General features: G+C 39.8%; 1 protein-coding gene across 1 annotated transcript; it reads right to left on the minus strand.

The window, feature by feature from the left end:
- Nucleotides 1–1,018: 1,018 nt before the first annotated feature.
- Nucleotides 1,019–24,038, minus strand: cfl2 (cofilin 2 (muscle)). The gene is made up of 4 exons (XM_061925169.1): nt 23,935–24,038; nt 7,553–7,857; nt 1,584–1,660; nt 1,019–1,519 (listed from the first exon to the last, which is right to left on the minus strand). The coding sequence occupies exons 1-4, from the start codon at nt 23,935–23,937 to the stop codon at nt 1,407–1,409; spliced, it is 498 nt and encodes a 165-aa protein (XP_061781153.1). The 5' UTR covers nt 23,938–24,038; the 3' UTR covers nt 1,019–1,406.
- Nucleotides 24,039–24,575: the final 537 nt, after the last annotated feature.

Raw genomic sequence — 24,575 nt, forward strand, 5'->3', positions numbered from 1 at the left:
CCGCCTGAGGGATCGAAGGTCACGGTCAGTCAATGTTGGTTTCCGGCAATGCCGCTTACGTGGAGTGATTTCCCCAGATTCTCTGAACCTTTTGATGATATTATGGACCGTAGATGTTGAAATCCCTACATTTCTTGCAATTGGACTTTGAGAAACGTTGTTCTTAAACTGTTTTGAGTATTTGCTCACGCAGTTGTGGACAAAGGGCTGTATCTCGCCCCATCCTTTCTTGTGAAAGACTGAGCATTTTTTGGGAAGCTGTTTTTATACCCAATCATGGCACCCACCTGTTCCCAATTAGCCTGCACACCTGTGGAATGTTCCAAATAAGTGTTTAATGAGCATTCCTCAACTTTATCAGTATTTATTGCCACATTTCCCAACTTCTTTGTCACGTGTTGCTGGCATCAAATTCTAAAGTTAATGATTATTTGCAAAAATAAAAAATGTTTATCAGTTTGAACATCAAATATGTTGTCTTTGTAGCATATTCAACTGAATATGGGTTGAAAATGATTTGCAAATCATTGTATTCCGTTTATACTTACATCTAACACAATTTCCCAACTCATATGGAAACAGGGTTTGTAGTTTAAAAACTATTAAAGTGGTTCTGGTTGAGTCAAAGTGGTTCCAAAGTAGTGAAATAACTACTAAAGTAGTTCTAGTGATTTTATGGTTCAGTCAAAGTGGTTCTAAAGGAGTTTAAAAACTACAAGTGGTTGTAGCTAGGGTGTGGTTGAGTCAAAGTGGTTCTAAAGTTGTTCAAAAACTATTAAAGTGGTTCTAACTAGGTTCTGGTTGAGTCAAAGTGGTTATAAAGTAGCGAAATAACTACTAAAGTAGTTTTAATGAGGTTATGGTTCAGTCAAAGTGGTTCTAACTAGGGTCTATTTGAGTCAAAGTGGTTCTAACGGGGTTCTGGTTCAGTCAAGGTGGTTCTGGTTGAGTCCTTCTGAAAGGAGAAGGTATACAATTGGTTCAAGGAAGTGCGGAGGAGGCAGAGAAAAGGCGGGAGGCGGGGCCACAGGCCTTTTATTGCAGTGGCTTCCTGTGATCTCACAAACAAGGTTTCACGTTAAGGCGTCTCTGCTTCCTGTAGTGTTTCCAAAATAAAGGCGCACTGGAACTAAGTGACATACCGAGCGAACGTAAGGCGTCGAGGAGCGAGCGCTACCGGCGCCACAAAGGAGAAGAATATAAATAAAAGTCCTTTAAAAAGCCTTGTGATGTTTGGCAAAACCTTCCTGCCATGTGGCAGCAAAGTGGGAGGAGTTTGCATATTTTATGTTAATGAGATCATCTGGGGGTAAAAGCAAGTGCACAAGGGCGCCCAAAGACGCTGATCCTTGACGTGACACACAGCAGGCGGCGTTCAGGTGGGTCACATGGCACGGCTGATGACATCACAGCGGCTTCCCCTCCAGCGACACCACCACGTTCCCGCCTAGCTTCTCGGCCAGCGTGCTGCGGTCCTGGATGTCGTCCAGCCCGTTCACCTGCCACTCGTGTTTGATACCTGAGGGGACACGGCCTCGTCACTCACGGCTCCGCTCCCTCGCCCGCCCGCCCGCCCACCTCACCTGTAAATGTCTTCTTGATGGCGTCTTTGGAGCTGGCGTATATCATCTTGCTCTTGAGAGGAGCGGCATCCGGAGCCCTGCAGAGAACACAAGACTTCCTGTTGATGGCGGTGCATGACATCGGTGTACTAGCTAGCGCAGAGAGACCTTTTCAACGCAGTGGTTCTAGTTCAGTCAAAGTGGTTCTAACGGGCTTCTGGTATAGTCAGAGTCGTTCTCAAGTAGAATAACAACTATTAAACTGGTTCTACCTGGGTTCTAGTTCAGTCAAAGTGGTTATAACGGGGTTCTAGTTCCATCAGAGTGGTTCTCAAGTGGTATAACAACTATTAAAGTTCCTTTACCTGGGTTTTAGTTTAGTCAAAGTGGTTCTAATGGGGTTCTGGTTCAGTCAAAGTGGTTCTCACTGGGTTATGGTTCAGTCAAAATGGTTCTAACGTGGTTCTGGTACAGTCAGAGTGGTTATCAAGTAGGATAACAACTATTAAAGTGGTTCTACCTGGGTTCTAGTTCAGTCAAAGTGGTTATAATGGGGTTCTGGTTCCATCAGAGTGGTTCTCAAGTGGCATAACAACTATTAAAGTTCCTTTACCTGGGTTTTAGTTTAGTCAAAGTGGTTCTAATGGGGTTCTGGTTCAGTCAAAGTGGTTCTTACTGGGTTCTAGTTCAGTCAAAGTGGTTATAATGGGGTTCTGGTTCCATCAGAGTGGTTCTCAAGTGGCATAACAACTATTAAAGTTCCTTTACCTGGGTTTTAGTTTAGTCAAAATGGTTCTAACGTGGTTCTGGTTCAGTCAGAGTGGTTCTCAAGTCGGATAACAACTATTAAAGTGGTTCTACAGGAGTACTAGTTCAGTCAAAGTGGTTGTGATTTAGTCAAAGTGATTCTAAAGTAATTTAACAAGTATTAAAGTGGGTCTAACAGGGTTCTGTTTCCGTCAAAGTGGTTATAAAGTAGCTTAACAACAATTAAAGTGGTTCTAACTGGGTTATGGTTCAGTCAAAGTGGTTATAACGGGGTTCTAGTTCCATCAGAGTGGTTCTCAAGTGGTATAACAACTATTAAAGTTCCTTTACCTGGGTTTTAGTTTAGTCAAAGTGGTTCTAATGGGGTTCTGGTTCAGTCAAAGTGGTTCTCACTGGGTTATGGTTCAGTCAAAATGGTTCTAACGTGGTTCTGGTACAGTCAGAGTGGTTATCAAGTAGGATAACAACTATTAAAGTGGTTCTACCTGGGTTCTAGTTCAGTCAAAGTGGTTATAATGGGGTTCTGGTTCCATCAGAGTGGTTCTCAAGTGGCATAACAACTATTAAAGTTCCTTTACCTGGGTTTTAGTTTAGTCAAAGTGGTTCTAATGGGGTTCTGGTTCAGTCAAAGTGGTTCTTACTGGGTTCTAGTTCAGTCAAAGTGGTTATAATGGGGTTCTGGTTCCATCAGAGTGGTTCTCAAGTGGCATAACAACTATTAAAGTTCCTTTACCTGGGTTTTAGTTTAGTCAAAATGGTTCTAACGTGGTTCTGGTTCAGTCAGAGTGGTTCTCAAGTCGGATAACAACTATTAAAGTGGTTCTACAGGAGTACTAGTTCAGTCAAAGTGGTTGTGATTTAGTCAAAGTGATTCTAAAGTAATTTAACAAGTATTAAAGTGGGTCTAACAGGGTTCTGTTTCCGTCAAAGTGGTTATAAAGTAGCTTAACAACAATTAAAGTGGTTCTAACTGGGTTATGGTTCAGTCAAAGTGGTTCTAAAGAAGTCTAGTTCAGTCAAATTGGTTCTGATTTAGTCAAATTGGTTATAAAGTAGTTTAACAACTATTGATGTGGTTCTAACTGGGTTGAGGTTCAATCAAAGTAGTTCTAATGTAGTTTAACAACTATTAAAGTGGTTCTAACTGGGTTATGGTTCAGTCAAAGTGGTTCTAGTGTAGTTTAACAACCAATAAAGTGGTTCTAACTGGGTTCTGGTTCAGTCAAAGGTATTCTAATTTAGTTTAACAACTATTAAAGTGGTTCTAACTAGGGTATAGTTTAGTCAAAGTGATTCTGGCTTAGTCAAAGTGGTTCTAATGGGGTTCTGGTTCAGTCAAAGTGGTTCTCACTGGGTTATGGTTCAGTCAAAATGGTTCTAACGTGGTTCTGGTACAGTCAGAGTGGTTATCAAGTAGGATAACAACTATTAAAGTGGTTCTACCTGGGTTCTAGTTCAGTCAAAGTGGTTATAATGGGGTTCTGGTTCCATCAGAGTGGTTCTCAAGTGGCATAACAACTATTAAAGTTCCTTTACCTGGGTTTTAGTTTAGTCAAAGTGGTTCTAATGGGGTTCTGGTTCAGTCAAAGTGGTTCTTACTGGGTTCTAGTTCAGTCAAAGTGGTTATAATGGGGTTCTGGTTCCATCAGAGTGGTTCTCAAGTGGCATAACAACTATTAAAGTTCCTTTACCTGGGTTTTAGTTTAGTCAAAATGGTTCTAACGTGGTTCTGGTTCAGTCAGAGTGGTTCTCAAGTCGGATAACAACTATTAAAGTGGTTCTACAGGAGTACTAGTTCAGTCAAAGTGGTTGTGATTTAGTCAAAGTGATTCTAAAGTAATTTAACAAGTATTAAAGTGGGTCTAACAGGGTTCTGTTTCCGTCAAAGTGGTTATAAAGTAGCTTAACAACAATTAAAGTGGTTCTAACTGGGTTATGGTTCAGTCAAAGTGGTTCTAAAGAAGTCTAGTTCAGTCAAATTGGTTCTGATTTAGTCAAAATGGTTCTAACGTGGTTCTGGTTCAGTCAGAGTGGTTCTCAAGTCGGATAACAACTATTAAAGTGGTTCTACAGGAGTACTAGTTCAGTCAAAGTGGTTGTGATTTAGTCAAAGTGATTCTAAAGTAATTTAACAACTATTAAAGTGGTTCTAACTGGGTTGAGGTTCAATCAAAGTGGTTCTAGTGTAGTTTAACAACCAATAAAGTGGTTCTAAATGGGTTCTGGTTCAGTCAAAGTTATTCTAATTTAGTTTAACAACTATTAAAGTGGTTCTAACTAGGGTATAGTTTAGTCAAAGTGATTCTGGCTTAGTCAAAGTGGTTCTAAAGAGGTTCTGGTTCAGTCAAAGTGGTTCTAAAGTAGTTTAACAATTGTCAAAGGAGTTCTAACTATGTCCTGGCTTAGTCAATGTGGTTCTAAAGTAGTTTAACAAGTATGCAAGTGGATCTAAATAGGTTATGGTTCTAAATAGGTAATGGTTTGATCAAACTTGTCAAAATGGTTCTTAAGTAGTTTAACAAGTATGCACGTGGTTCTAAATAGGTTATGGTTTGATCAAACTGTCAAAGTGGTTCTGGTTCAGTTAAAGTGGTTCTAAAATTGTTTAACAATTATTAAAGTGGTTCGAACAGGGTTCTGTTTCTGTCAAATTAGTTTAAAAACTATAAAAGGGGTTCTAAATCGTTTCTGATTCAGTCAAAGTAGTTCTGATTTAGTCAAAGTGGTTTTAACGGGGTTCTGTTTCAGTTTAAGTGGTTATAAAGTAGTTTAACAAATATTAAAGTGGTTCCAACTGGGTTGAGGTTCAATCAAATTGGTTCTAATGTAGTTTAACAACTATTAAAGTGGTTCTAATGGGTTATGGTTCAGATTGGTTCTAATGTAGTTTAACAACTATTAAAGTGGTACTAACTAAGTACTGGTTTAGTCAAAGTGGTTCTGGTTCAGTCAAAGTAGTTCTAAAGCAGTTGAACAATTATTAAAGTGGTTCTAACAAGGTTGTTGCTCAGTCAAAGTGGTTATAGAGTAGTTTAACAACTATTAAAGTGGTTCTAACTGTGTTGAGGTTCAATCAAAGTGGTCGTAATGTAGTTTAACAACTATTAAAGTGGTTCAAACTGGGTTCTGGTTCAGTCAGAGTGGTTCTAATGTAGTTTAACAACTAATAAAGTGGTTATTATTGGGTTCAGGTTCAGTCAAAGTGGTTCTAATGTAGTTTAACAACTATTAAAGTGGTTCTAACTAGGTTATGGTTTAGTCAAAGTGGTTCTGGTTCAATCAAAGTGGTTCCAAAGGGGTTAAAAAATATTAAAATGGGTCTATCTAAATTCTGGTTCAGCCAAAATGGTTCTAAAGGAGTTGGGCAGCTATTAAAGTGGTTTTAACTAGGTTCTGGTTCAGTCAAAATGGTTTTAACTCGGTTCTGGTTCAGTCAATGTGGTTCAAAAGGATTTTAACAACTAATAAAGTGGTTCTAACTAGGTTATAGTTCAGTCAAAGTGGTTCTGACTATGTCCTGGCTTAGTCAATGTGGTTGTAAAGTAGCTTAACAAGTATGCAAGTGGTTCTAAATAGGTTATGGTTTGATCAAATTGTCCAAGTGACTCTGGTTCAGTCAAAGTAGTTCTAATGTAGTTTAACAATTGTAAAGTGGTTCTAACTAGGTTTTAGTTTAGTCAAAATGGTTCACAAGTAGTTGAATAACTATCAAAGTGGTTCTAACTAGCTTGTGGTTCAGTCAAAATAGTTTTAACTCGGTTCTGGTTTAGTCAATGTGGTTCTAAAGTAGTTTTACAACTAATAACATCATGGTTCTAACTAGGTTATGGTTTAGTCAATGTAGTTCTAAAGTACTTTAACAACTTATTAAGTGGTTCTAACTACAAACCCGTTTCCATGAGTTGGGAAATTGTGTTAGATGTAAATATAAACGGAATACAATGATTTGCAAATCATTTTCAACCCATATTCAATTGAATGCACGACAAAGACAAGATATTTGGTGTTCAAACTTATAAACTTAATTTTTTTTTTGCAAATAATAATTAACTTAGAATTTCATGGCTGCAACACGTGCCAAAGTAGTTGGGAAAGGGCATGTTCACCACTGTGTTACATCACCTTTTCTTTTAACAACACTCAATAAACGATTGGGAACTGAGGAAACTAATTGTTGAAGCTTTGAAAGTGGAATTCTTTCCCATTCTTGTTTTATGTAGAGCTTCAGTCGTTCAACAGTCCGGGGTCTCCGTTGTCGTATTTTACGCTTCATAATGCGCCACACATTTTCGGTGGGAGACAGGTCTGGACTGCAGGCGGTCCAGGAAAGTACCCGCACTCTTTTTTTTACGAAGCCACGCTGTTGTAACACGTGCTGAATGTGGCTTGGCATTGTCTTGTTGAAATAAGCAGGGGCGTCCATGAAAAAGACGGCGCTTAGATGGCAGCATATGTTGTTCCAAAACCTGTATGTACCTTTCAGTATTAATGGTGCCTTCACAGATGTGTAAGTTACCCATGCCTTGGGCACTAATGCACCCCCATACCATCACAGATGCTGGCTTTTGAACTTTGCGTGGAGTGATTTCTCCAGATTCTCTGAACCTTTTGATGATATTATGGACCGTAGGTGTTGAAATCCCAAAATTTCTTGCAATTGCACTTTGAGAAACGTTGTTCTCAAACTGTTTGACTATTTGCTCATGCAGTTGTGGACAAAGGGGTGTACATCACCCCATCCTTGAGCATTTTTTGGGAAGTTGTTTTTATACCCAATCATGGCACCCACCTGTTCCCAATTAGCCTGCACACCTGTGGGATGTTCCAAATAAGTGTTTGATGAGCATTCCTCAACGCTATCAGTATTTATTGCCACCTTTCCCAACTTCTTTGTCACGTGTTGCTGGCATCAAATTCTAAAGTTAATGATTAATTGCAAAAAAAAAAAGTTTATCAGTTTGAACATCAAATATGTTGTCTTTGTAGCATATTCAACTGAATATGGGTTGAAAATGATTTGCAAATCATTGTATTCCGTTTATATTTACATCTAACACAATTTCCCAACTCATATGGAAACGGGGTTAGTAGGTTCTAATTCAGTCAAAGTGGTTCTAAAGTAGTTTAACCACTAATAAAGTGGTTCTAACTGGGTTCGGCTTCAGTCAAAGTGGTTCCAATTAGGTTTTAGGTTCCAGTGGACCTTTGCGTTTTTAACGCACCAGAAGATGAAGACTAGGTCCTCCTTCTTGGACTCCTTGGTCTCATAGGTGGCGTCGTAGAGGGCGTATCGACAGTCGTCCAGGGGGAGGAGCTTCACGAAGCAGGCGTAGGGGTCGTCCACCGTCTCGCCGATGTCGCCCACCAGGATCTGTTTCCCCTCCTCCACGATGATCTTCTTCCTGTCGTCGCTTAGACGGAAGAGTACCGCCTTCTTCCTCTTCTTCACCTCCTGTTGGGAGGACTTCCTCAACTTCATGTCGTCGAACACCTTGATGACCTCGTCGTTCACGGTCACGCCTGACGCCTGCCAATCAAACGGCCCAAGTTAGCAAGGCCGCGTGCTAACACATAGCGTGCTAGCATGCCACGCGCTAACACATAGCGTGTTAGCATGCCGCATGCTAACATATAGCGCGTTATCATGCCGCGCGTTAACACATCGCATGTTAGCATGACGTGCGCTAACACATCGCGTGCTAGCATGCCGCGCGCTAACACATCGCGTGTTAGCACGCTGCGCACTAACACATTGCGTGTTAGCATGCCGTGCGCTAACACAACTACAAACAGACTATAGCACATAGTGGATCTACTCTACAAACAGCCTATAGCACAAAGTGGAACTATTCGACAAACAGACTAGACTATAGTACATAGTGGAACTAGACTACATACAGACTATTGTACATAGTGGATATAGACTACGAACAGACTATAGCACATAGTGGATCTAGACTACAAACAGACTAGATTATATTACATAGTGGAAATAGGCTACAAACAGATTAGCCTATAGTACATAGTGGAACTAGACTACATACAGACTGTTGTACATAGTGGATATAGACTACGAACAGACTATAGCACATAGTGGATCTACTCTACAAACAGCCTATAGAACAAAGTGGAACTATTCGACAAACAGACTAGACTATAGTACATAGTGGAACTAGACTACATACAGACTATTGTACATAGTGGATATAGACTACGAACAGACTATAGCACATAGTGGATCTAGACTACAAACAGACTAGATTATATTACATAGTGGAAATAGGCTACAAACAGATTAGCCTATAGTACATAGTGGAACTAGACTACATACAGACTGTTGTACATAGTGGATCTAGACTACGAACAGACTATACAGGTAAAAGCCAGTAAATTAGAATATTTTGAAAAACTTGATTTATTTCAGTAATTGCATTCAAAAGGTGTAACTTGTACATTATATTTATTCATTGCACACAGACTGATGCATTCAAATGTTTATTTCATTTAATTTTGATGATTTGAAGTGGCAACAAATGAAAATCCAAAATTCCGTGTGTCACAAAATTAGAATATTACTTAAGGCTAATACAAAAAAGGGATTTTTAGAAATGTTGGCCAACTGAAAAGTATGAAAATGAAAAATATGAGCATGTACAATACTCAATACTTGGTTGGAGCTCCTTTTGCCTCAATTACTGCGTTAATGCGGCGTGGCATGGAGTCGATGAGTTTCTGGCACTGCTCAGGTGTTATGAGAGCCCAGGTTGCTCTGATAGTGGCCTTCAACTCTTCTGCGTTTTTGGGTCTGGCATTCTGCATCTTCCTTTTCACAATACCCCACAGATTTTCTATGGGGCTAAGGTCAGGGGAGTTGGCGGGCCAATTTAGAACAGAAATACCATGGTCCGTAAACCAGGCACGGGTAGATTTTGCGCTGTGTGCAGGCGCCAAGTCCTGTTGGAACTTGAAATCTCCATCTCCGTAGAGCAGGTCAGCAGCAGGAAGCATGAAGTGCTCTAAAACTTGCTGGTAGACGGCTGCGTTGACCCTGGATCTCAGGAAACAGAGTGGACCGACACCAGCAGATGACATGGCACCCCAAACCATCACTGATGGTGGAAACTTTACACTAGACTTCAGGCAACGTGGATCCTGTGCCTCTCCTGTCTTCCTCCAGACTCTGGGACCTCGATTTCCAAAGGAAATGCAAAATTTGCATGGTTGGGTGATGGTTTGGGGTGCCATGTCATCTGCTGGTGTCGGTCCACTCTGTTTCCTGAGATCCAGGGTCAACGCATACTTAGTCAAGAGCCATACATGTCACACTAAGGGTGGCCATATGAACATCGCCAACACTGTCATAAACATGTGCCATATAATGAAACCACGCTAAACAACAATGACAAACACATTTTGGGAGAATATCTGCACCGCAACACAACATACACACAACAGAACAAATTCACAGAATTCCCTGCAGCACCAACACTTCCCGAACGCTACAATATAAACAAAAGCCATTGGTGGATCTACACCTAACATCCACTGTAATGATACCAAATACAGGAGCGTATCTAGTCGATACTACTATGATTACATCAATATTTTTTAGCAATATTTTTTAATTTATATTATGTTTATAAAGTCAGGAAACATGTCCTTGGACACATGAGGACCTTGAATATGACCAATGTATGATCCTGTAACTACTTGGTATCGGATTGATAGTACAGAGTGAATCTAGTCTACACACAGTCTATAATACACAGTGGAGCTAGTCTACAAACAGACTAGACTATAGTACATAGTGGTTCTAGTCTACAAACAGTCTATAGTACATAGTGGAGCTAGACTACAGACAGACTAGACTATAGAACAAAGTGGATCTAGTCTACAAAGAGACTAGATTATAGTACATAGTGGATGTACTCTACAAACAGACTAGACTATACTACATAGTGGATGTAGTCTACAAACAGACTAGACTATAGTACATAGTGGATGTAGTCTACAAACAGATTATAGTACATAGCGGATCTAGTCTACAAACAGTCTATAGTACATAGTGGAGCTAGACTACAGACAGACCAGACTATAGCACAAAGTGGATCTAGTCTACAAACAGACTAGACTATAGTACATAGTGGATGTAGTCTACAAATATGTTATAGTACATAGTGGATCTAGTCTACAAACAGTCTATAGTACAAAGTGGAGCTAGACTACAGACAGACTAGACTATAGAACAAAGTGGATCTAGTCTACAAAGAGACTAGACTATAGTACATAGTGGATGTACTCTACAAACAGACTAGACTATACTACATAGTGGATGTAGTCTACAAACAGACTAGACTATAGTACATAGTGGATGTAGTCTACAAACAGATTATAGTACATAGCGGATCTAGTCTACAAACAGTCTATAGTACATAGTGGAGCTAGACTACAGACAGACCAGACTATAGCACAAAGTGGATCTAGTCTACAAACAGACTAGACTATAGTACATAGTGGATGTAGTCTACAAATATGTTATAGTACATAGTGGATCTAGTCTACAAACAGTCTATAGTACAAAGTGGAGCTAGACTACAGACAGACTAGACTATAGAACAAAGTGGATCTAGTCTACAAACAGACTAGACTATAGTACATAGTGGATGTAGTCTACAAACAGATTATAGTACATAGTGGACCTAGTCTACAAACAGACTACTCTATAGTACATAGTGGATGTAGTCTACAAACAGATTATAGTACATAGTGGATCTAGTCTACAAAAAGACTATAGTACATAGTAGGGCTAGCGATATATTGAGTTTGTAAGTTATATCAATATATTTTTTTAAAGATATGAATTAAGAAAATATCGTAATATTGATATAATTTATTTCACATTAAAATGACCAAACGGCGCTTATTTATTGTGGTCCTTGATTCACCCCAGCTACCCACTTAGACTTTAATGATCCACAAGGGAAATTGTTCCACACAGTAGCTCAGTTACAAAGGATGGAAAGTGTAATGATGGAAAGGATAATGCAGGTATGAAGTAGACTATATGATATATACTGATATATTATATTATATTTTATATATAATATATAACAATTACCATGTACAATATTACAGTATACAGGTAAAAGCCAGTAAATTAGAATATTTTGAAAAACTTGATTTATTTCAGTAATTGCATTCAAAAGGTGTAACTTGTACATTATATTTATTCATTGCACACAGACTGATGCATTCAAATGTTTATTTCATTTAATTTTGATGATTTGAAGTGGCAACAAATGAAAATCCAAAATTCTGTGTGTCACAAAATTAGAATATTACTTAAGGCTACCCAAACCATCACTGATGGTGGAAACTTTACACTAGACTTCAGGCAACGTGGATCCTGTGCCTCTCCTGTCTTCCTCCAGACTCTGGGACCTCGATTTCCAAAGGAAATGCAAAATTTGCATGGTTGGGTGATGGTTTGGGGTGCCATGTCATCTGTTGGTGTCGGTCCACTCTGTTTCCTGAGATCCAGGGTCAACGCAGCCGTCTACCAGCAAGTTTTAGAGCACTTCATGCTTCCTGCTGCTGACCTGCTCTATGGAGATGGAGATTTCAAGTTCCAACAGGACTTGGCGCCTGCACACAGCGCAAAATCTACCCGTGCCTGGTTTACGGACCATGGTATTTCTGTTCTAAATTGGCCCGCCAACTCCCCTGACCTTAGCCCCATAGAAAATCTGTGGGGTATTGTGAAAAGGAAGATGCAGAATGCCAAACCCAAAAACGCAGAAGAGTTGAAGGCTACTATCAGAGCAACCTGGGCTCTCATAACACCTGAGCAGTGCCAGAAACTCATCGACTCCATGCCACGCCGCATTAACGCAGTAATTGAGGCAAAAGGAGCTCCAACCAAGTATTGAGTATTGTACATGCTCATATTTTTCATTTTCATACTTTTCAGTTGGTCAACATTTCTAAAAATCCCTTTTTTGTATTAGCCTTAAGTAATATTCTAATTTTGTGACACACGGAATTTTGGATTTTCATTTGTTGCCACTTCAAATCATCAAAATTAAATGAAATAAACATTTTAATGCATCAGTCTGTGTGCAATGAATAAATATAATGTACAAGTTACACCTTTTGAATGCAATAACTGAAATAAATCCAAGTTTTTCAATATATTCTAATTTACTGGCTTTTACCTGTATGTAACAGCTGCAGCATTAAATAGAGAGTAGATCCAGCAGAAAATAAACATTATAAATAAAGAGAGGTATCTAACATGTCAGGTGTCAGGTAATAGACAGATATCATCTATTGCTGTATGGCGAGTGATTATACAGCTGGATGGAAATGAATGAAGGAGTTCTTGAATGGAACATTGTGGGAACGAAGCTGTAGGAGCCTGTTGGAGTACGAGCTCCGCTGTCCCTCAACTGTCTGTGAAGTGGGTGGGCAGGATTGTCCATGATGGCGAGGGATTCTCTTCTTTAGATGTTTCTTTTAGCGATGTAGACGACGCGACACTCCACGAGCTATTAAACTCCTCCCCTTCCTCCTTCCAAGACGTGCTTGTCGTCTCCCCCACTGCACTGAGCCACAACAACAACACACAAGTAAATATGGAGTCTGACTGGGCCACCAGCAGTGTGCCAGTCACCAACTAGTAAGTAAAACGCAAACTTCTGTGTACCCGCCAACAACCAGAGGTGTGGACTCGAGTCACATGACTTGGACTCGAGTCAGACTCGAGTCATGAATTTGATGACTTTAGACTCGACTTGACAAAATGTAAAAAGACTTGCAACTCGACTTAGACTTTAACATCAATGACTTGTGACTTCACTTGGACTTGAGCCTTTTGAATTGACATGACTTGACATGACTTGCTACTTTCCCCAAAACCCAAAGATGAAAAAGTTATTCGGGAGCTCTCCGTATTTTTCATTGTGTACTTGTCTATCAGCGTTGCGTGTGTCAGCTGGTGTGGTCTCAGTACAACAGCCAATCAAATTAGATCTACTTTGTTTTCATCACACAGCATTCATCCAATCAAATTGCAGGACAACCAACGAAGAAGACATGTCCAAACCACACGCCAGTGAACAAAAAATGATACCTAAAATAATTTCGTTTGGGTATAAAAATTACGAGGTTGTCAACACAAAACGGTTTGCAGTATGCAACACATGCGGTTCGAAAATTACTGATGGAGAGGCAACAACTTCCAACTTCGTCCGGCATTTGAAGTTGCACAAAGAACGGTAAGTTTTGAATGTAAGATAACGTTTATTGGCTAAGTAACGTGACTTTTATTTGCTGTGTAGTTAAATCAGTGAGGCTGTAAACTCACTGCTAACGTTATAACGTTGTTGCAAACACAGGAATCTGTTGCAGTTCACTACCTTATTCATACTTTTTGTTCAGTGATTTTTTTAAGCAGGGTTACGTTAGTCAATATATCACACGTAACGTTAGACAGCGGTCAGCAGCACCGCGTATTTTAGCCACCTAAAAAAAGACACAAATATTAAAATAAAGGTCAGTTAAAATGTATACTATATTATGAATATGTGTACCGTTTTAGTTAGCTTTCTGACATACTGTTGGTTGTTTACCTCAGTGGTCCCCAACCACCGGGCCGCGGCCCGGTACTGGTCCGTGGATCGATTGGTATCGGGCCGCACAAGAATTTTTTTTTTATTTTTTTTTTAATTAAATCAACATAAAAAACACAAGATACACTTACAAGTAGTGCACCAACCCAAAAAAACTCTCTCCCCCTTTTGTTCTGGGCATTGAACATGAAGACTCTTCCTTCACTGTTCCGAGTGGCCATGAGAGTCTTGGCAGTGCCTGCCTCCAGTGCTCCAGTGGAGCGAGTTTTCAGCCATGGTGGCATCATACTACGCCCCCATCGTGCACAAATGACTGACAGACTCTTGGCTAATTTGGTCTTTTGCAAATGCAATGCAGCATAGGGCCCGGACATATAAAAAGTACAACTTTTTTGTTATGTTCACGTATATGTCATGTTTTTTCAATGTTAACACTTTTGTACAAATAAGTACATTTGCACTTTATTTTTCAATGTGTTTGTTCTGTAAAGGAATGAGTTAATGTTTAAAATGACTGGTTAATAGTGCTATTATAAAGTGCAATGTCAGCACAATTTTCTTTCCTGCAATTTAAAATGCACTTGTTTTAATAAATAAATACAGCGTTTGAAAAGCATACACAATCTGTGTTAATATATTAGTCTGTGGTTAAAAGGACTTGAAAGGACTCGAAACTCAAAATGCAGGACTTAGGACTTGACTTGAGACTTTCCAGTCTTGACTTTGGACTTGACTCTGGGCTTGCCTGTCTTGACTCGGACTTGAGGGCAAAGACTTGAGACTTACTTGTGACTTGCAAAACAATGACTTGGTCCCACCTCTGCCAACAACTGCAGTTTTCCCGTAATTAGTACGAGTTTTGATAATCCATTCTGGTTCACGGCTGCAGTGGTAAAAAGTACAGTTTTACATAAAAAAATAATTAACTTAAAATCGAAGCTACGTAGCTTAACTACATCTCCAAGTAGGTTGGCAGTAGCTTTGCTACTTTTTAAACAAGTAGCGATTTCCGTAGTTTATCGGTATAGCTCGGTTGGTAGAGTGGCCGTGCCAGCAACTTGAGGGTTCCAGGTTGCTTCCGCCATCCTAGTCACTGCCATTGTGTCCTTGGGCAAGACACTTTACCCACCTGCTCCCAGTGCCACCCACACTGGTTCAAATGTAACTTAGATATTGGCTAGAGAAAAAGTGCTATATAAATATAATTATCTTCATCTATTTTTGACCTATGTAGCGGTTAGCTAAGCTACATGCTACAAAAGAAGAGAGAGGGAAAAGAGAAAGAAAGAAGTGGACTACTGCAACTCTACCGGCAAGGGACAAAATATACGGGAAACATCAATGGTGGTTGGTTAGTTTACATACAATAATATCCATGATTGGTTGGTTGTTTACTATGATGAGTCACGATTGGTTTTGATTAGGCCAATCAGAGGCAAGATAGGGCGGGTCATGGAACCAGGAAGGGAAATTACTGAGGGATTTGCCCCCCCCCTCCGTGCGTCGGTTGAGGTGGGCGGTGTTTGGTGGTAGCGGGGGTGTATAATGTAGCTCGGAAAAGTTAGGGATGCATGGGATTCTGGGTATTTGTTCTGTAGAAGCATTTAAGTCCCATCTTAAAACTCATTTGTATACTCTAGCCTTTAAATAGCCCCCCTGTTAGACCAGTTGATCTGCCGTTTCTTTTCTTTTCTCCTCTGCTCCCCTTTTCTTTGAGGGGGGGGGGGGCACAGGTCCGGTGGCCATGGATGAAGTGCTGGCTGTCCAGAGTCGGGACCCGGGGTGGACCGCTCGCCTGTGCATCGGCAGGGAACATCTCTGCGCTGCTGACCCGTCTCCGCTCGGGATGGTGTCCTGCTGGCCCCACTATGGACTGGACTCTTACTATTATGTTGGATCCACTATGGACTGGACTCTCACAATATTATGTCAGACCCACTCGACATCCATTGCTTTCGGTCTCCCCTAGAGGGGGGGGGGTTACCCACATATGCGGTCCTCTCCAAGGTTTCTCATAGTCATTCACATCGACGTCCCACTGGGGTGAGTTTTTCCTTGCCCGTATGTGGGCTTTGTACCGAGGATGTCGTTGTGGCTTGTGCAGCCCTTTGAGACACTTGTGATTTAGGGCTGTATAAATAAAGATTGATTGATTGATTGATATTGTGTTACGGTGTGGATGTTCTCCCGAAATGTGTTTGTCATTCTTGTTTGGTGTGGGTTCACAGTGTGGCGCATATTAGTAAGAGTGTTAAAGTTGTTTATACGGCCACCCTCAGTGTGACCTGTATGGCTGTTGATCAAGTATGCCTTGCAGTCACTTAAGTGTGTAAACAGAAGCCGCATACAACATGTGACTGGGCCGGCACGCAGATAGTATGGTGAAAAAGCGGACGCGACGACAGGTTGTAGAGGACGCTAAAGGCAGTGCCATCACGGCACGCCTTCAATATTGTTGTCCGGGTGAAAATCGGAGAATGTTTGCCCCGGGATATTTCCGGAAGAGGCACTGAAATCCGGAAGTCTCTCGGAAAAATCGGGAGGGTCGGCAAGTATGCAGCTGAGCCGCATCAGAGTGATCAAAGAACCGCATGCGGCTCGCCAACCCATGAACTAGCCTATAGTACATGGTGGATCTAGCCTACACACAGACTATAGTACAAAGTGGATCTAGTCTACAAACAGACTATAGTACATAGTGGATCTAGTCTACAAACATACTAGACTATAGTACATATTGGAACTAGTCTACAAACAGACTATAGTACAACGTGGATATAGTCTATAAACAAACTAGACCAGGGGTCGGCAACCCGCGGCTCCGGAGCCGCATGCGGCTCTTTGATCACTCTGATGCGGCTCAGCAGCTTACTTGCCGAACCCCCCGATTTTCCCGTGAAACTTCCGGATTTCAGTGCCTCTCGCAGAAATCTCTCGGGATTAATATTCTCCGATTTTCACCCTTCAGTTATAATAAGGGCGTGCCATGATGGCACAGCATTTGGCGCCCTCTACAATCTGTATTAACAGCGTGCCAGCCCAACCACTTGTTATACAGTATGCATCTTCTGCTTGCTCACGTACGTGACAGCAAGGCATACTTGGTCAACAGCCACACAGGTTACACTGACGGTGACCATATAAAACAACTTTAACACTCTTACTAATAATGCGCCACACTTTGAACCAAAACCAAACAAGAATGACAAACACATTTCGGGAGAACATCTGCACCTTAACACAACATAAGCACAAAGAACAAATATCCAGAATCCCATGCAGCCCTGACTCTTGCGGGCTACATTATACACCCTTGCTACCACCAAACCCCGCCGCCACCCCAACCCTGCTCCCTCACACATCAACCCCCCCCCTTGCCCCCCTTCTGTGCGTCGGTTGAGGTGGGCGGGGTTTTGGTAGCGGGGGTGTATAATGTATCCCGGAAGTGTTAGGGCTGCATGGGATTCTGGGTATTTGTCCTGTTGTGTTTATGTTGTGTTACGGTGCAGATGTTCTCCCGAAATGTGTTTGTCATTCTTGTTTGGTGTGGGTTCACAGTGTGGCGCATTATTAGTAAGAGTGTTAAAGTTTTTTTTTATACCGCCACCGTCAGTGTAACCTGTGTGGTTGTTGACCAAGTATGCCTTGCTGTCACCTACGTGAGCAAGCGGAAGCCCCATACGACGTGTGACTGATCAGGCACGCTGGTTGTAGTGGGTGCTATATGCTGTACCATCACGGCACACATGACACTGACAAGCGCCATTCAAATAAAGCCCGCGTGCCGCACCAGCATTCAAATTCCATATTAAGATGTGGGCAGCGTGTCTGAGACCCCTGGTTTATACATAGCACAAAGCAAAAAAAAACAACTTAGTATGCAGTGTTATTTCATTATAAATGTCAAAAAATGTTTGTGGCTCCCATTGTTTTCTATAATTTGTGAAACTGGTCAAAATGGCACTTTGACTGGTAAAGGTTGCCGACCCCTGGACTAGACTATAGTACATAGTACACTGTAGTACATAGTACACTACAAACAGACTATAGTATATAGAGGAACAAGCCTACAAACAGACTATAGTACATAGTGGAACTAGTCTACAAACAGACTAGACTACATAGCGGAGCTAGTCTGCAAACAGACTATAGTACATAGTGGATCTAGACTACAAACAGACTATAGTAAATAGTGGGTCCTAGACTACAGACTATAGTACATAGTGGATCTAGTCTACAAACAGATTATAGAACATATTGGATCCAGTCTACAAACAAATTATAGTTCAAAGTGGAACTAGTCTACAAACAGACTATAGTACAAAGTGGATATAGACTACAAACAGACTAGACTATAGTACATAGTGGAACTACACTACAAACAGACTATAGTATATAGGGGAACTAGTCTACAAACAAACTATAGTACATAGTGGATTTAGACTACAAACAGACTATAGTACATAGTGGAACTAGTCTACAAACAGACTATTGTACATAGTGGATCTAGTCTAAAACAGACTATAGTACAAAGTAGATCTACCCTACAAACAGACTATAGTACATAGTGGATCGAGTCTACAAACAGACTAGACTACATAGTGGAGCTAGTCTACAAACAGACTATAGTACAAAGTGGAACTAGACTACAAACAGTCTACCCCAGGGCAGCTGTGGCTACAAATGTAGCTTACCACCACCAGGTGTGAATGAATGATGGGTTATCACTTCCCTGTGAGCGCTTTGAGTATCTAATAATAGAAAAGCGCTATATAAAATCTAATCCATTATTATTATTAAACAGACTATAGTACATATTGGATCCAGACTACAAACAGACTATAGTTCATATTGGAATTAGACTACAAACATAGACTACACTAAATAATGGATCTAGATCAGTGGTTCTTAAACTCTTTTCACCAAGTATCAGCTGAGAAAACACTTGTCTCTCCACGTACCACCATAATGACAACATTAAAATACAGTAGTGTAGTAGACCTAAGTATTCATCAAGTACCACCATAATGACATTAAAATACAGTAGTTTAGTAGACCTAAGTATTCATCAAGTACCTCCATAATGACATTAAAATACAGTAGTGTAGTAGACATAAGTACTCATCAAGTCTCACCATAATGACATTAAAATACAGTAGTGTAGTAGACCTAAGTACTCATCAAGTCTCACCATAATGACATTAAAATACAGTAGTGTAGTAGACCTAAGTATTCATCAAGTACCACCATAATGACATTAAAATACAGTAGTTTAGTAGACCTAAGTATTCATCAAGTACCTCCATAATGACATTAAAATACAGTAGTGTAGTAGACCTAAGTACTCATCAAGTCTCACCATAATGACATTAAAATACAGTAGTGTAGTAGACCTAAGTACTCATCAAGTTTCACCATAATGACATTAAAATACAGTAGTGTAGTAAACCTAAGTATTCATCAAGTCTCACCATAATGACATTAAAATACAGTAGTGTAGTAGACCTAAGTATTCATCAAGTACCACCATAATGACAACATTAAAATACAGTAGTGTAGTAGACCTAAGTATTCATTAAGTACCACCATAATGACTACATTAAAATATAGTAGTGTAGTAGACCTAAGTATTCATTAAGTACCACCATAATGACTACATTAAAATACAGTAGTGTAGTAGACCTAAGTATTCATTAAGTACCACCATAATGACAACATTAAAATACAGTAGTGTAGTAGACCTAAGTATTCATTAAGTACCACCATAATGACAGCATTAAAATACAGTAGTGTAGTAGACCTAAGTATTCATTAAGTACCACCATAATCACAGCATTAAAATACAGTAGTGTAGTAGACCTAAGTATTCATCAAGTACCACCATAATGACAACATTAAAATACAGTAGTGTAGTAGACCTAAGTATTCATTAAGTACCACCATAATGACTACATTAAAATATAGTAGTGTAGTAGACCTAAGTATTCATTAAGTACCACCATAATGACAGCATTAAAATACAGTAGTGTAGTAGACCTAAGTATTCATTAAGTACCACCATAATGACAACATTAAAATACATTAGTGTAGTAGACCTAAGTATTCATTAAGTACCACCATAATGACAACATTAAAATACAGTAGCATAGTAGACCTAAGTATTCATTAAGTACCACCATAATCACAGCATTAAAATACAGTAGTGTAGTAGACCTAAGTATTCATCAAGTACCACCATAATGACAACATTAAAGTACGGTAGTGTAGTAGACCTAAGTAATCATTAAAAACAAGGTAAAGGTTTTATTTATAAAGTATATTTCATATTTCTAGCCACTGTAAGATGACACACAGTTTGAACAGTAACATTGATTCTTTGGTGTACTACAAGTTGAGAATCAGTAGTCTGGACTACAAACTCAATCTACACCACAGAAAGGACTAGACCTTGGAAGATATTCAAAAAGTCAATTAACCAAACAACAGACTTAGTACTGGAATGCAGACTAGTACTAACTAGACCACAAACTCTGACTAGACAACAGACTGGGACTAGACCACAAACTAGACCTAGATCACAAACTATGACTAGGTTACAGCCTAGTAGGACTAGACTACAAATTGTAACATATAGACTGCAACTAGTACTAAACTACATACTAGTAAGACTAGCCCATTATGTAGTACTAGACTTAGTAGGACTACACCACAAAAAGTAGTACTAGAGCACAGACACGTAAGACTAGACCAAAGACTAGTACTAGACCACAAACTAGTAGGACTAGACTACAAACTGTAATATATACACCCCAAACTAGGCCTAAAAAAATAGACTAGGACTAGACCACAAACTATACCTAGACCACAAACTATTACTAGACCACAGACTAGTAAGACTAAACCACAAACTAGTACTATACCACATACTACTAGAACACAGACTAGAATGACTAGACCAAAGACTAGCAAGACTAGACCAAAGTGTAGTGAGACTAGACCTAAGACGAGTACTACACCACAGACTAGTAAAACTAGACCAAAGACTAGTACTACACCACAGACTAGTAAAACTAGACCAAAGACTAGTACTAGACCACAGACTAGTACGACTAGACCAAAGACTAGTACCAGACCACAGACTAGTAAGACTAGACCACAAACTAGTACTAGCCTACAGACTACTACTACTAGACCACAGACTAGAATGACTAGACCACAGCCTAGTAAGACTAAACCCAAGAGTAGTACTAGACCACATACTAGTAAAACTAGACCAAAGACTAGTACTAGACCACAGACTAGTAAAACTAGACCAAAGACTAGTACTACAGGACAGACTAGTAGGACTAGACTACAAACTGTAATATATAGACCACAGACTACAACTAGACCACAGACTAGAATGACTGGACCACAGACTTGTAAGATTAAACCCAAGACTAGTACTAGACCACAGACTAGTAAGACTAGACCAAAGACTAGTACTAAAAAACAGTCTAGGACTAGACCACTAGTGATGGGTCCGGCAACACCGATGCATCGGCGCATGCGTCGAGCTCATAGAGCAAAACCCTGTGTCGGTGCGCGTACCGCTTTTAGAAAGTCACGTGACCGATCATGAGCTGTTTTGGTCACGTGACCGATACGCCAACTGTGTCGCACTGACGCCTCCTCTGTGCCCTGTGAGCGGCTCTTTTCTACAGCCGGAGAAATAATAACTAAGAAGAGAAATCGTCTAAAATGTAATACGTCGGAAAAATTTTTTTTTTTTTTTTTTTTTAATAAAAATGTGTAAAAAAATAATATTAAAGAAATTCCCAGTCCACAATCATCCACAACACGTTCTCTTAGATTTCCATGTTATGATACATGTTCACATTATTTATTGACTGTATCTAAAAAAGATACAAATATATTTTTATTTAAATGAAGATATGAAATAATCCTAAATGAAATACAATGACTTGGTTTATATTAGCCCGTAAGGACCAGATCAGTCGCCCGCTGGCCTGTTCTAAAAATAGCTCAAAGAGCAGCACTTACCAGTGAGCTGCCTCTATTTTTTTAATTTTATTTATTTACTAGCAAGCTGGTCTCGCTTTGCTCGACATTTTTAATTCTAAAAGAGACAAAATTCAAATAGAATTTGAAAATCCAAGAAAATATTTTAAAGACTTGGTCTTCACTTGGAATAAGCGGTAGAAAATGGATGGATGGGTCTTCACTTGTTTAAATAAATTCATTTATTTTTTACTTTGCTTCTTATTACTTTTAGAAATACAATTTTAGAGAAAAAATACAACCTTAAAAATGATTTTAGAATTTTTAAACAAATATACCTTTTTACCTTTTAAATTTCTTCCTCTTCTTTCCTGACAATTTAAATCAATGTTCAAGTAAATTTATTTATTTTTTATTGTAAAGAATAATAAATATTTTAGCTTCTGTTTTTTCGACGAAGAATATTTGTGAAATATTTCTTCAAACTTACTATGATTAAAATTCAAAAAAATTATTCTGCCAAATCTAGAAAATCTGTAGAATCAAATTTAAATCTTATTTCAAAGTATTTTGAATTTCTTTTAAAATTTTTGTTCTGGAAAATCTAGAAGAAATACTGATTTGTCTTTGTTAGAAATATAGCTTGGTCCAATTTGTTAAATATTCTAACAAAGTACAGATTGGATTTTAACCAATTTAAAACATGTCATCAAAATTCTAAAATGTATCTTAATCAGGAAAAATTACTAATGATGTTCCATAAATTCTTTTTTTTATTTTTTCAAAAAGATTCAAATAAGCTAGTTTCTCTCTTCTTTTTGTCGGTTGAATTTTGAATTATAAAGAGTCGAAATTGAAGATAAACTATGTTTCAAAATTTTATTTTAAATTTTTTCTTGTTTTCTCCTCTTTTAAACCGTTCAATTAAGTGTTTTTTCATCATTTATTCTCTACAAAAAACCTTCCGTAAAAGGAAAAAAAAAATGTACGACGGAATGACAGACAGAAATACCCATTTTTTTTATATATATAAATTAATTTATTTAGCTATTCTTGTTTAAATCACACTTACGTGTAACTTACAAATGACAATATATTTATTTATTGAAGTGTGTATCAAACTGGTAGCCCTTCGCATTAATCAGTACCCAAGAAGTAGTTTTTGGTTTCAAAAAGGTTGGTGACCCCTGTACTAGGGCATCAAATCAGTGTCAGTTGAGTCGGTCCATAGGTTGCCTGTAGGGATTTTTAATGTCCAGCAGATGTCAGTATTTAGTGACACAGTATCGACACAGTATCAATACAGTTTTGCAATGTGTCGAAACGCTTCATGAGGCCTCATCAACCCATCACTATAGACCACAGATTAGACCACAGACTAGTAAAACTAAATCCAAGACTAGCACCAGGCCACAGACTATAGTAGCACTAGACCACTAACTAGGACTAGACCACAAACCAGACCTAGACTAGAACACAAACTGTCATATATAGTCCACAAACTTGGACTAAAAAACAGACTATGATTAGACCACAAACTAGACTTAGACCACGGACTAGTAGGACTAGACTACAGACAAGATTCCTGGTCTGCAGGTATTAATATCTGCCTCTGGTCTGCCCGCGGGTCTGGCCCGGCCCAGGTCCAGGCCGACACCAAACCAGGTCAGTGTGGGTCTGGACGGTACTTTCCGGGCTGCGGACTAAGATGGCTGCCCCGGGACACGCGGCCTGAGGCCTTTTGTCGCTCCGGGCCGGTGGGGACCGCGCCGTTCCAGCACATCGGCGTGAGAGAGTCCTAATGAAAAAGCGGTACCACGGTTTCGGCAAGCGGCGGCGGTTAGCTAGCGATCACGTAACGGCAGCCATGCTGGCTAACATCATCCTCCTAACGGTCCGCGGGTACCATCCCCAACCTGCACGCTCCGCTCTGCCTACAGCAGGACTGGCGGCCTGTCGAAGCCGCTTCTTACCATTCTGTCTCGGACACTGTGGGCCAAGCTGCACCGTCACAAGGATCCGTCGAAGGGGGAAGGAAAATCAATGTGGCCGCGGAGGAACGGGAGGGGGGGGTCACCGGCGAAGGGCGGGGCTACGGGTCAAAGGCCACACATTCACACAAAAATACTTTTTACATTTGACATATTCATACAGGAAGTCAACTAAATACCTTTACTTTTTAAATATTCATACAGGAAGTCAACTAAATACTTTGACTTTTTAAAGATTCATACAGGAAGTCACCTAAATACGTTTACTTTTTAAAGATTCATACATGTAGTCAACTAAATATGTATTCCTTTTTAAACATTCATACAGCATACTTGCCAACCCTCCCGGATTTTCTGGGAGACTCCCGAAATTCAGCGCCTCTCCCGAAAACCTCCCGGGACAAATTATCTCCCGAAAATCTCCCGAAATTCAGGCGGACTCAGGTCCACGCGGACCTGAGTCCGCTTTCCCACAATATAAACGGTGTGCCTGCCCAATGACGTTATAACTGTAGAATGATCGAGGGCGAGTTCTTGGTTTCTTATGTGGGTTTATTGTTAGGCAGTTTCATTAACGTCCTCCCAGCGCGGTAACAACACACAACAACAGCAGTCACGTTTTG

This window comes from Nerophis lumbriciformis, linkage group LG29 (assembly GCF_033978685.3).
Source record: "Nerophis lumbriciformis linkage group LG29, RoL_Nlum_v2.1, whole genome shotgun sequence".
NCBI lineage: Eukaryota > Metazoa > Chordata > Actinopteri > Syngnathiformes > Syngnathidae > Nerophis > Nerophis lumbriciformis.

Coding starts and splice junctions, on each gene's coding strand:
- cfl2 (XM_061925169.1), bottom strand. Junction 1,661..7,552: donor GACCTAGTCTTCATCTTCTG/GTGCGTTAAAAA, acceptor TGTTCTCTGCAG/GGCTCCGGATGCCGCTCCTC. Junction 1,520..1,583: donor CATCAAGAAGACATTTACAG/GTGAGGTGGGCG, acceptor GTGTCCCCTCAG/GTATCAAACACGAGTGGCAG.